General features: G+C 41.4%; 1 protein-coding gene across 2 annotated transcripts in view; it reads left to right on the forward strand.

The window, feature by feature from the left end:
- The window catches only part of STPG4 (sperm-tail PG-rich repeat containing 4), a 72,507-nt gene that overhangs the window by 3,793 nt on the left and 54,893 nt on the right, over positions 1-13,821 (forward strand). For both annotated transcript variants that reach the window (XM_055108006.2, XM_055108005.2), the window contains 3 exons: positions 153-423; positions 2,578-2,637; positions 4,080-4,337. In XM_055108006.2, the coding sequence (XP_054963981.1) occupies positions 343-423; positions 2,578-2,637; positions 4,080-4,337 (399 nt within the window). In that variant the 5' untranslated portion in view covers positions 153-342. The remainder of the gene's footprint in view (positions 1-152; positions 424-2,577; positions 2,638-4,079; positions 4,338-13,821) is intronic.

A 13,821-nucleotide genomic window follows, 5' to 3' on the forward strand; every position in this document is an offset into this window, starting at 1 on the left:
GGTGGATTAGAAGGGAACTAATGGAGATTGTGGGTACGCTCAAGCCCTTAACAAGCCTCCCTTTTCGCAGATCCTTACCCGAGGGCTCTCTAGCAACTCCAGAGCCCTCTAGATTTTCTTCTCACATGCTTTCATAACCGTCTCTTTTCGAGGGTTTTCCTCTGCGCAGGTCTTCGCGCGGGACCTCAAAGTGCGTGCCCGCTTCCCTTCCCTGCAGCACTAAAGACAAACCTGGCGGGTCCCCTGGAGCGGTCCCAGGCGCGCGCGCTCGGGAGCCCACGGGCCACACCCGCCTCCTAGCAACCGGACCTCAGGTTCAGCCTAGAGAGAGAGGAGGCCACCATGGACCAGCCAGCCGTCGCCACCGCTTCCACCTCAATAAGGGAAGACCTGGTGGGTGGAGAATCATTCATCACAGCCTCGGTAAGACGGCCTGCCCCTTGCCGGCCTGGCTCCTGCTCCCCTCACCAGGCCCACTACCCTTTTCCCACCGCTCTCTAATCCCAGGCCTTCGTGCCCCTCTGGTTCCCTCTTCCTACCCTTCTCTCCCTGCCCTCACGTACGTCTCCACCTGCGGACCTTCCTTCCTGGTCTTTATTGGACATTTCCTTTGTTTTATTTCTTTTCCCCTTGCTTCTTCCCTTTTCCTTCTCCTTCGCCCTTTGTTTTCTGTATTTTTCCCTTCTTCCCACTACTAATTAAACTGGACAACTGCTTTAATATGGTGATTGGATTTCTTTCCCTTTCCGCTCCATCTGCCGGAAGACTGGGTTTTTCCTTCTGTAGTTTTACTAGACACGTTTTGCTCCGCCTCCTACTTTAATATTTATAAAAATATTTGAAGCTACCTTTGCTACGTTTTTCTTTTAGAGTCTCGCTCTGTCACCCAGGCAGGAGTGCAGCGGTGTGATCTCGGCTCACTGCAACCTCCGCCTCCCGGGTTCAAGGGATTCTCCTGCCTCAGCCTCCCGCCTAGCTGGGGTTACAGGCGTGCACCGCCATGGCTGGTCTTTGTTACGTTTTTAAATAAATGTGGGTGAGGGTTGTTTAACCTAATCTTTTATCTTTCCCCTTAGAGTGAATTTAAAGTGGTAGATAGATGGAATTTGGATCACCTGTCTTGGGCAAAACAAAACAGCAGCTGCCAATTGTCTTCCATTAGATTGATCGCGTTTACTTCTCTCTCCTTCCCATCTCATTTTCCTTATTCTGGGGTAGGAGTGGGAGGCCTGTCTTGACCTGCCTGAGAAAGTTGTATTTCTGTGACTATAAAAGTGCAACAGAGAAGATTCAACATAAATCTCGCGAAGAAGTATCAAGGAAGAAGCTCAGCTTTAGCAGTGTCATGAGACAATGTTTTTTAAAGAAATTAACATATTTCATAATAAAATAAAGCCCAGTGGTACTCATAAGTACAGTAGATTTAAGTTACTAGACAGGAAGAATGAATTATATCAGTTTTACTGATTATTACTTTTAATGCAGTCTTGCTTGATGACCTATATTTTATAGTAATAAAGGCATTATAAATGAAAGGAGAACTCAACATTTTAATGATTTTACCTAGGACAAACAGCAATATACTAAACGGTTGTGTTCTGTGGACAATGGGCTGAAATAAAAATGAAATAATAATGGATGAATGGGTATAGAATACTAAATATGAAGACAAAAGCTTCCTTGGAAACTGAGGAATACCAAAATAATCAGCTTCTTAACTTGGCAAATGGGATGTTAAAAATTAAAGCTACCATTTATTAAGCACTGATTGTATATGCAAGTCTTTATAAGTACAATGCCTTACTCTTTTTTTTTCCCCTGAGGTGGCTTCTTGCTTTGTTGCCCAGGCTGGAGTTGCAGTGATGTGATCTCGGCCCACTGCAACCTCTGCCTACCGAGTTCAAGTGATTCTCGTGCCTCAGCCTCATGAGTAGGGATTACAGCCTTCTGAGGAGGGATTACAGGCATGTGCCACCATGCCCAGCTAATGTTTTTGTATTTTTAGTACAGATAGGGTTTCAACATGTTGGCCAGGCTGGTCTTAAACTCCTGGCCTCAAGTGATCCACCCAACTTGGCCTCCCAAAGTGCTGGGATTACAGGCGCGAGCCACCACATCTGGCATACAATGCTTTATTCTCATGCCAACTCTGGTAGTGCCTTATTTTTATACTACTGTGAGGAAGCATGAGGGTTGGGTAACTCACCCAGTGCACCTAGCTGGTAAGTGGCAGAGCTGAGTTCCAGCCTAAGTCTGTCTGGCTTCAAGCCTAACTCTTTTCTTCCTAAGGACACCACATTTTGTCACATTTAATATACTTACAACATCTCTGTGAGATGGGGGTGTTTATTACTCTAATTTTATCAAAGGGAATTTAGTTATTTGAAAGGACTTAAGACCATAAAATAACAATTTAAGGAAATATGGGCAAATTTATTATTATGTAGCTTTTATTTTAATGAAGACATATCAGTTGGGTATGGGTGTGAATTTCTTCAAGCAAATGTTTTATAAATTATATTTAATTTCAAGGGATCACCTCTCAAATGAATAAGCATACTTTGTGTTTGTTAACAGAAACCAGCCCGAAAGACTTCCTCTTTTGAAAGAGAAGGATGGTGGAGAATAGCATTAACAGTATGTACATTGTTCAGTCTTTCCTATTCACATTATTCCTATTCCATTAATATTTTAATCGATTATAGCTTTTAAGACTAACACTAAATTGTAAGAAAACAGTGATTGTTCAGATCTGCATGGACCTCATGTCATACTTAACATTTTAGTGTCAGCATATGAATAAGAAACTAACTTTTAATTTTGAATGCAATAGAAGCTTGGGAAAGTTAAACAATTCTAGAAATCTAGGTGCTTTACAGAATATCTAGATAAGGCTAACCTATGCTCTTGTGATCTGGGTGAGATTGCAAAACAAAAAAAGCATACATTCTGGAAAGGTGTTTTGGTTTCAGTTTTTATCTTATATGGTAAAGACCTTCTGCAAATGGTTCTTAATATGGTCAATATATGAGAGCAAAATGGTAATATATGGAAGAAAAATGACCAGAAGATCCCCCTCACCAGAGAGTTTCTATATTACAGACATATTTTCTGTCAATGCCCTTCAATAATAGAGGGACTTCATGGGTCAAAGCCTTCTTGGAATTGCAGTAATTTTAAAGGCAGAACTGAGCTGAGTGCTCAGTGGAAAGATGGCCGCAAAAGCAGCAGTGACTAAACGTTCAATTCTGGCCATTCAGCCACACTGGTTGTAATTTGAAAGTACCAAACCTCTTATTGGACCAACTAGGCCATATGCTCTGCCAGTTTATCCTGGTCTCATGTCATTATCCTTTAGCTTCCCACTTGAGGGCTAGAGAGAAACATAGTATTGGCTAAGCAGATGTAGGATAGCTTCTAGTTAGCCAAGAGACTATCCTGAGTGGTCTCACTAGAGGTCTGAAATTCATAGTCAAGCTTGAATCCCAAAGTTGAATCACCGAAGTTGCCTTTTAAAAACTTAAATTTCGGCCGGGCGTGGTGGCTCACGCCTGTAATCCCAGCACTTTGGGAGGCCAAGGCGGGCGGATCACAAGGTCAGGAGATCTAGACCATCCTGGCTAACACAGTGAAACCCTGTCTCTACTAAAAATACAAAACAAAACAAAACAAAACAAAACAAAAAACTAGCCGGGCGTAGTGGCTGATGCCTGTAGTCCCAGCTACTTGGGAGGCTGAGGCAGGAGAATGGCATGAACCTGGGAGGCGGAGCTTGCAGTGAGCCTAGATCGTGCCACTGCACTCCAGCCTGGGTGACAGAGTGGGACTCCGTCTCAAAAAAAAAAAAAAAGTTAAATTTCAACTCTAACCCATTTGCTATAATTCAGCAATTATTTCAGAAAGGAAATAATCATGATTTTGAAATACTCTTCTGTCAAGAGTGTTTACTGTATTTGATATAATTTCATTAAACTTGAAAACAAAGAGAGATGTTACTTGGGAGCTTCCCATCCAAGAATGGTGTTTTAGGAGAAGTTACATGTTTACACAATCTTAAAACTGATGTCAATTTTCCACAGGATACTCCTATACCTGGCACTTACCACTTGAAAACTTTTATTGAAGAATCCCTATTAAATCCAGTGATAGCAACCTACAATTTTAAAAACGAAGGAAGGAAAAAGCCACCTCTTGTGCAAAGAAACAATCCAGTCCTAAATGATCTTCCGCAGTATATGCCTCCTGACTTCCTGGACCTGTTAAAGAAGCAAGTGGCTACTTACTCATTCAAAGACAAACCATGGCCAAGCCCCAGCACACTAGTTGACAAAGATCAGGTAAAGCGCTACTGGCAGATTGCTTTGTGTGGGAAAGCTACTAAGAGCCCCTGAGGAAAGTATTTTTATACGTAGAGTATATCTTCCCCCAGGAGAAATGGAAAACCTTTAAGATGTCTTATTTCCCGTAGAAATCAAACAAGGACTGCCTGATTTGCAAATGTTTCCAGTAAGATTTTTCCCTATAACATCTTCTTAACCTAAGGGGAGTACATGGGGAGAAATGTTTTCCTCTTGGGCAACTCTTGGTGGGATTCCCCTAGCCTGGAGAGCACCTGGGATCTTATCTGTCATTGGGCTATGCTCTTATCTCTTGCATATATGTATGCAAGAGTATATGTGGTGAACCCTCTTCTTTTAAAGAGAAAACCCTGCCTCTCGGGGAGTATCCTTATTAGAGCATAAATATAACTACATACCACAGGGAAGCTTTAAAAAACTTTCTTGTAGAAATGACCCATCTCTACAAAAAATAAAGAAAAATAGCCGGGTGTAGTAGTGCATGCCTGTGGTCCCAACTACTCTGGAAGCTGAGGTGGGAGGATCACTTGAGGCCAGGTGTTGTAGATCAGCCTGGGCAATATAACAAGCCCTCAACTCTTTTAAAAAAAAAAAAAAATAGCTACTTGGGAAGCCAGGGCAGGAGGATCCCTTGAGCCTGGGAGTTTGAGGCTGCAGTGAGCTATGATTATATGACTGTACCCCAGCCTGGGTGACAGAGTGACATGCTGTCTCTAAAAATATATTTTTTAATTAAAATAAAAAGAAAAGAAGTGAGCATGTGGTCCCAGGAGGGTCAGCTTCTACTCTCAGCTCCACCAGTTCATTTGCAGCATTGATAATAAGGAGCACTACTGAGCTCACAGCCCTGCACTAGGCTCTGCGGAAGGAAGATGTTCCTGACCCAGAGGTATTTAAGCAACAATACAAGACAAAGTTTATCAAGTGCTCAGATAAATAGTGGAGCTGGAAATGCCAAAGGAGAGTTCAAGTGCCAAAGGAGGCTGGATTAAAAGGCTGGAAAGCTCCGTGGCTTACGTAGAACTTAACTGGACCTTCACTAATACATGTCTTTTATGTGGCTCTTAATGGTTTACTATGGGCTTCCATGTATATTCTCTTAGTTGCTTCCTTCTTAAGCATTCTGAAATAGAACAGATATTAACTCCATTTTACATGCAAGAAAACTAAGGTGAGTAGAGACTAAATAACTTGTCCAAAGGCACATTGCTAATACTTAAGTAGGTGAAGCAGCACTTTTTACTGAGGGCTTCTGCACCAAAATTTAGTCCTCTTTCCAGTCTACCATGTGCCCCTCGCCTTCAATGAGGGGCAGGGTTTGGGTAGATGGAATCCAAAGGAGGTATTCCGAGGGAGGAGTACAGCATTGTTGAAGGCATGGAAGTGGCAGGAACATGGTCTGTTCAAGGGATAAGAGTTGTGACTTGGACTTTGTTACTTGGGACTTTGGGTACTTGTCTCAGTTCTGTCTGCATTAATATTTCCCATTTATAAATAAGCTAATAATAGTATCAATCTTCATAACTTCATCAGAATATTATTGTGATAACCTGAGAGAAATGTATTGCAGCTGAAGGTTGAATTAAGTACAAGGGGTTGTAATTACTAAAGTGGACACAAAATTTTCAGCAGGATGAACACATGTCAAATCCAAACTTTCTACTACTTTACAAACTGTAGCTTTGAAACAGAACAGAATGATAAGTGTTCATTGGGTATATCTTATCCTGTTTGCTTCAGTGGATGCATATAAACTCTAAATTATACTAGCACCTTTATGGCTTGCTACCAGATAACCAGGCTATGTGTGAAATTGTTCTGGCTATCTCGAATGCAAAGTCTTTCTTACTCTCTTCTGCCATTTTCTTTTCTGCTTCCTCTCTTCTCGCTTTTACAAGTCCCTGAAAATCAGCCAAAGGCCCAGTGTTGAAAGGAGAAAACGTACAAGGATGGAGTTACACAATACTGAAAGTTTTAAAAGACCAAAAGAATTAGGCTTACTCAGAAGGATGGATAAAACCTTCTGAAAACATAGTTTTTCTGTTTCTTTCTTCTTTCCTCTCCACCTCCCACAAAGGATTAAACTCTAGAAACTGGAAAAATTCAGTGTTTTTCTAATTTTCTATTTCAAAGATATATATGTTCACAAGGGGAAACATAAACATTGTTTACTCACCAGTAACATTCAAAATTCTGTTTTAATAGCAGAACTTAGAATACTTTGAATTTGGGGTAGATATAGTATGTATTATTGTTATACATTAAGCTAGAATAGCATTCTCAAATTTTATAATTTTTCACAGAATATTCATTTTATATCTTTCAGTGGCTGCTTTTTATTTGTAATAAAGTTTTCAGGAATACTATGCAGCCATAAAAAAGAATGAGTTCATGTCCTTTGTAGGGACATGGGTGAAGCTGGAAACCATCATTCTCAGTAAACTATCGCAAGGACAAAAAACCAAACACCACATGTTCTCACTCATAGGTGGGAACTGAACAATGAGAACACTTGGACACAGGAAGGGGAACATCACACACAGGGACCTGTCGTGGAGTTGGGGGAGTGGGGAGGGATAGCATTAGGAGATATACCTAATGTAAATGACGAGTTCACGGGTGCAGCACACCAACATGGCACATGTATACATATGTAACAAACCTGCGCATTGTGCACATGTACCCTAGAACTTAAAGTATAATAATATAAATAAATAAAGTTTTCACTATTTTTAGTATCTTTATTCTGAGGCATGTAACTCAACTCGAGAATCTGTATTGGAGAGACTTTTCTATTTTTTTTTCAACTTTTATTTTAGATTCAGGGTCTACATGTGCAGGTTTGTTACCCGTGTATATTCCATGATGCTGAGGTTTGGGGTACGATTGATCCCATCACCCAAGTGCTGAGTGGCTAACTATTAGTACCCAATAGTTAGTTTTTCAACCCTTTCACCCCTACTGAACAGTCTTATTAGGCATATACGTATAGGGGCTATGTGCAGTGACTCACACCTGTAATCCCAGCACTTTGGGAGGCCGAGGCAGGTGGATCACTTGAGGCCAGGAGTTCGAGACAGCATGGTGAAACCCCATCTCTACTATAAGAAAAATACAAAAGTTAACTGGGCATTGTGGCACAGGCCTGTAATCCCAGCTACTTGGGAGGCTGAGGCACGAGAATTGCTTGAACCCGGGAGGTAGAGCGTACAGTGAGTTGAGATTGTGCCACTGCCCTCCAGCCTGGGCGACAGAGCAAGACCCTGTCTCAAAAAAAAAAAAAGGAATATATATATAGATATTTGAATGTGTGTGTGTGTGCATGCATATACTTATCTATATTTGGCCCTTTTCAAAGAAGATTTGAGGTAGCTCTGTAATTTTTCTAATAACCTTTTTCTTAACAGATAAATAGTATATTCACATTGTAGAATATATGTACACAAACGGGACCACCTTCTCCATATGTACAATTTTATGACCTGCTATTTCCCCTAGTGTTGTAGTCCTCCACTGACCCCTGGGTTACTCCCCTTATTCCTTGATATTAGCCCCCTTCCCTCACTGTCACTCTTTTCACTACTCATATCATACTTTCAACACACACATAGATGATCTTTCAACAACCTGGCTTCTCAGTTTCTTGAACTTTCTGCTACCTCAGCCACTCACTCCTTAGATGTTTTTCAAGACCAAGAATTTCAACTCTCTACAATCTCTACATGAATCCCACTCTCTAATATCCCAACCCTAACAATTTTTCCATTCCCCGCAGGCTACAATCCTAATCTATTGCTTGTCCCACCTTTTCACTACCTCTCAACTCCCTTCTTCCTTGCAAAGCTCCAATCCCATAGTTAATCATTATAGTTATTCCCTACATACACTGTCAATTCCCTTGCCCCTAACTGCTCATCTTTTACTTGTTTGGCAAAGCCGCAACCCTGGGTACGTCTCTCTTTGTATTAATACCTGCATCCATGTAGCTGCATGACTGGTCTCATGCTAAATTCTTCACCTCTAATGGGCACTGAATGGACTTCTCTAGTCTGTTTACTTTGCCATTCTCCTGGGTGGTTTTATCTTGTATATCCTATTTATTTATTTATTTATTTAAGACACTGTCACCGAGGCTACAGTACAGTGGCACAATCATAGCTCACTGCAGCCTCGATTCCCCAGGCTCAAGCAATCCTCCCCCTTAGCTTCCTGAATAGCTGGGACTATAAGCACGCACCAGCCACCATGCCTGGCTAATTTTTTAAATTTTTAGAAGAGGCGGTCTCATTATGTTGCCCAGGCTGGTCTCAAACTCCTGAGCTCCAGCGATCCTCCCGCCTCATCCCCCCAAAGTGCTGAGATTACAGGCATGAGTCACGTACCCAGCCACTCTCCCCTCTTTTCAAACCTCCTACACTTCCTCCCCCATCCTCATTTTTGGTTTTTCTTCTCAGCCATTTTTTGCCATCTCTGCTCTTCCCTCATCTCCATCTTGGAGTGCCCCAGGCACTCAGACCTCTGCTCCATCTCTGCTCATTCTCTGAATGGTGATCTCATCCAGTCTCACTCAAGGCTATGAACACCATGTATTTGTTGGTGATTACCAAATTTATATCTGCCACCTAGATTTTTTTCTTGAATTCCAAACTTGTATATCCAATTCCTTTTTTTTTTTTCAGTAGAGATGGGGTCCCACTATGTTGCCCAGGCTGGTCTCAAACTCCTGGGCTCAAGTGGTCCTCCTGCCTTGGCCTCCCAAAGTGCTGAGATTACAGGAGTGAGCCACTGTGGCCAATTCCCTTTTTGATTTATACATCTGTATGTCTAATCCTGGGTTTGTCAAGCTTGGCACTGCTGACGTTTTGTGCAGGATAAATCTTTGTTGTGGTTGGGTGGGGCGGGGGGCTGTTCTGTGCATTGTAGCACCTGGCCTCTACTCATTAAGTATCATTAGCAATCTACTTTTCCAGTTGTAACAACCAAAAATGTCTCCAGACATTGCCGTGCTCCTGGTTCAGAACCACTAGGTTAAAGCAGTATGATAGTGAGTGTGATCTCTGAGTGGCTTTTCTCAAGGCCAGCAGGGATATTGTGAACTGGCTTCATTCTTGACTTTGTCTTACTACTCCCTGTCACTCTCTTCCTGACCCACTTGTCCTTTTGGCTGTATCTTGAACTTAGCACTCACACTCCTACCTTAAGGTATTTTCACTGTACCCTTTTTCTGGGATACTCTTATCCAAGATACCTGGATGGCCTACTCTCTATCCTTCTTCATGTCTTTGTTCAAGTGTCATGTTCTCAATGAGCCCCATTTAAATTTACTATTCAACGCTTCAGATCTTCCCTACCTGGCTCTTATATTTTTTTCTTGGCATCTATAGCTATCAAGTGTACTATATAATTTACTTGCACTTTACATTGATTATTTGTTAATGTGCCTTCTCCCTTGAATGGAGCTTCATGAGGACATGAATATTTATCTGTTTTGCTCATTATTATATCTCTGTCTAGAACAGTGTCTGATGATTAATATTGGTTGAACCTGTGAATGAATTAATGATTACTCAGATACCTGAAATCTGACTGGGCCTTACTCATTTTGTTTTCTTATGTGTATGTGATTGTCTTTAACTGTGTATTGCTCGTAACTCTTGAAAATGTATTTTTGTGAATTCCCCAAGGCCTAAGGTTTGCTTTGGCTTCTGTTAATATGTAGGGGAGCCACCAGTCTGGTACAACTCAAAATGCAGTGTTTATGTCTTCTTGGATCACCCTAGCATTGTGAATTTGGGCTGGAATTCATGAAAGGGACAGCCCATGGTTATAATCTCTCAGGGACGGGTTTCTTCTCCCTCCCAATTCTTGCTTAGGCAACTCTCTGCAGTCCCCTTGGCAGTGGAGTGAGGTGGGAGAGTTTACTTTCAGGAAGTACCTTTCTAGGGTCTCAAATTCCAGTGGGTATCTTCCATTAGACTCCTTCCTCCCTTTATCATGAATAGGCCCAGACTTTGACCCCTGGATTCTTCCAGGGCTCTGAAGTTCCTTTAAACTCAGCTGTGTTCTGTTGAATTTAGTCTGGACCAGCAAACATTCTCTAGACAAAATTAAGCCACTTACCTCCTTGGCTTCTTGCTGTCTTTTAGTTTAGGATCATGTAATTTCCTATACTGTTGGCAATTCCATATCTTTTTAAAAACTCTTCTGTGGCTGGGCACGGTGGCTCACGCCTGTAATCCCAGCACTTTGGGAGGCCAAGGTGGGCGGATCACGAGTTCAAGAGATCAAGACCTTCCTGGCTAACACAGTGAAACCCCATCTCTACTAAAAATACAAAAAATTAGCCAGGCATGGTGGCATGCACCTGTAGTCCCAGCTACTTGGGAGGCTGAGGCAGGAGAATCGTTTGAACCTGGGAGGCGCAGGTTGCAGTGAGCCGAGGTCGCGCCACTGCACTCCAGCCTGGGCGACAGAGCAAGACTTCATCTCAAAAAACAAAAAACAAAAAACCTCTTTTGTTTGTTTTTTTTTAAATATTTTATCTTTCATTTCTAGTTGTCAGCAGTGGGAAGGTTAATCGCCTGAATAAATAACCTAGCATGTAATTTGCAGAAACCAGAATTTCTTCTTTTTAGAAATATATTATTAATCTTTTTCATGTATTCTTTACACATCATTTATTTTTATGTATTTATACATTTGTTCATTTATTTATTTTCTAGAGTCAGGGTCTTACTATGTTACCCAGGCTGGTTTTAAACTCCTGGACTCAAGCAGTCCTCCTGCCTCAGCCTCCCCAAGTGCTGGGATGACAAGTGTGAGCCACCATGTCCAGTCTATACAACATTTTTAATAGCTGCATAGTTTTCTTGTATATGGACATATCCTAATATATTCAGCCATCCCCTGTGGTTAGTCATAGAGTGGAATTGTTAAGAAAAGGATATGTTGAAGTCTGTGTCTTTCCAGATGCATTGCCCAAAGTCCTAGAGAAAGGTTGTCCTATTCTGCAAGTCTACCTTGCAGAGTAGAAGTCCATTACCATTTGAAATGCATCATTTATATTTTCAACTAGAAACATGGATCTAGTGACTTAAATGGAGGATTTTAAAGTATAAGCTTGAAATCAACATGCTAGGGTAACTTCAGGACAACCTGAAGTCAGTTTAAACTGTGCCAGTCAGAACATGGTTCCAGAATCTATCTACAATTAGTGGGACAGGGAGAAGATGGTGATGCTGTCTCAGCCTGTAGCCAGTGAATCATTACTGAACAAGGTCAGTCAATGCAAAAAAACGTAGAGTATTACCACTGTGAAGATGCAAGGGAGTTTCCAGAAAGTGCTGATCACTAACTGGCTTTATCACCTGTATCAAATGGTGAAAATGAGTCATGGTCTTTTACAATCCAATTGTAATAAATATTCTGGTTAAAAATGAGCAAAGGGTGGCCAGGCATGGTGGCTCACACCTGTAATCCCAGCACTTTGGGAGGCCGAGGCAGGCGGATCATGAGGTCAGGAGATCGAGACCATCCTGGCTAACACGGTGAAACCCTGACTCTACTAAAAATACAAAAAAAAATTAGCCAGGCGTGGTGGCGCACGCCTATAGTCCCAGCTATTCGGGAGGCTGAGACAGGAGAATGGCGTGAACCCAGGAGGCGGAGCTTGCAGTGAGCCAAGATCGCACCACTGCACTCCAGCCTGGGCGACAGAGCGAGAATCTGTCTCAAAAAAAAAAAAAAAAATGAGCAAAGGGCATGAGCTGGCAATTCACAAAGAGACACACCAATTACTAAAAAGGAAAGTGATGCTTGGCTTCAACTAATAAATAATTACAGAGGAATAATAGTGAGGCACAATTTTCGCCTATCAGGTAATCAACTATATAAGTACTGTACATTGATACCCAATATTGGCAAAGGGGATACACAAACAGATACTCTCATACGTTGTTTATATGAATACAAACTGGTGCAAATATTTTGGAGGGCAATTTGGCAACCTAGCAACATTCTAAATGCACATAGCCTTAAACTCAGCAATGCCAGTTAAAAAATGATACACCCATACAAATGACATACTGTGCAACCATTACAAATGTTGAGGTTGGCCGGGTGCGGTGGCTTACGCCTGTAATCCCAGCAGTTTGGGAGGCCGAGGCAGGCAGATCACCTAAGACCAGCCTGGCCAAAATAGTGAAATCCCATCTCTGCTAAAAATACAAAAAAATTAGCCATGTGTGGTGGCAGGCGCCTGTAATCCCAGCTACTCGGGAGGCTAAGGCAGGAGATCGTTTGAACCCAGGAGGTGGAGGTTGCAGTGAGCCAAGATCGCGCCACTGCACTCCAGCCTGTGCAACAAGAGCAAAACTCTGTCTCAAAAAAAAAAAAAAAAAAAAAAAAAGATGAGATAAATCTATATGTGTTGATATGGAAGCATCTCTAAGTTGTTACTACATGAAAAAAAATGAAGGTACAAGTCAATATTTAGAGTATAATCCCATTTGTATACATGAAAACAAATGTACATATATGTGATGTTAAATGCATACTTTTTTCCCTTGAGAAATACTTTCATAATCACCAACAGTGGTTTCCATTTGGAAAGTAGAGGTTAGATAGGGAGCAAGGAGACTATTAATTTTTTTCTTTCTGTTGATATTGTTTTCAGTGTGTAAATGATACTCTTTCAATCATGCCCATTTGTAAGTAACTCGAAATTTTTTCCAACTAACAATTTTGTTCTCTTGTTTTCTTTCTTAAAATGTTCCATTTTAAAAAAATTCTCTTATTTACTTCCTAGGTTGGGAACATTTCAATGAAAATCACAATTAAGCAAAAGAAATTTGAAATTTGAAATTTCAATTTAAAGGTTAGCTTTAGCATTGCCTTGGAAGATGGAGCTCATGGAAAATGAAACAAATTTGGCAATTCTATTCCCTCCCTGCCCCTGTATCTTTTTTTTGGTCAAAAAGAGGTAGCCAGGCTAGAAAGGCGCCCCATTAAATTAGAGAATGAATCAAAGGATCCATTTGAATATGTTCAAAATACATCCTTGAACTAGTTGAGAGAGAGGTTGAAAAATCTGGCAGTTAACTCACTGATCTTTGTTCGCTGTGTTTATAGCTGTGATGAGGATATATAGATTAATTTGCAGAATGCTCCATGGTAAAATGACTAGTGAAGGGATTTTCAACAGGATGGTTTTCCTTGAGCATGGTATCAACCAAAGTTTGTGCCCACAGAAGGGCTGACCAGCCACACTGCAGCAGTAATGGTGAACATGAGTGGGCATCCTAGATCCTTCAGTAGCCACACAGCATCCCCAGAGAATCCTCCCGCCGAATGTACAGCCCTCCCCCAGGTGTTCAGTGTGTTCACTAAAGTGGTAAAATGATAAATTTTACTTAGAAAACAACAAACAACAGCAGTGATCTGAACACTCATTTTAGACCTGAAG

This window comes from Pan paniscus, chromosome 12, assembly GCF_029289425.2.
Source record: "Pan paniscus chromosome 12, NHGRI_mPanPan1-v2.0_pri, whole genome shotgun sequence".
NCBI classification, from domain to species: domain Eukaryota; kingdom Metazoa; phylum Chordata; class Mammalia; order Primates; family Hominidae; genus Pan; species Pan paniscus.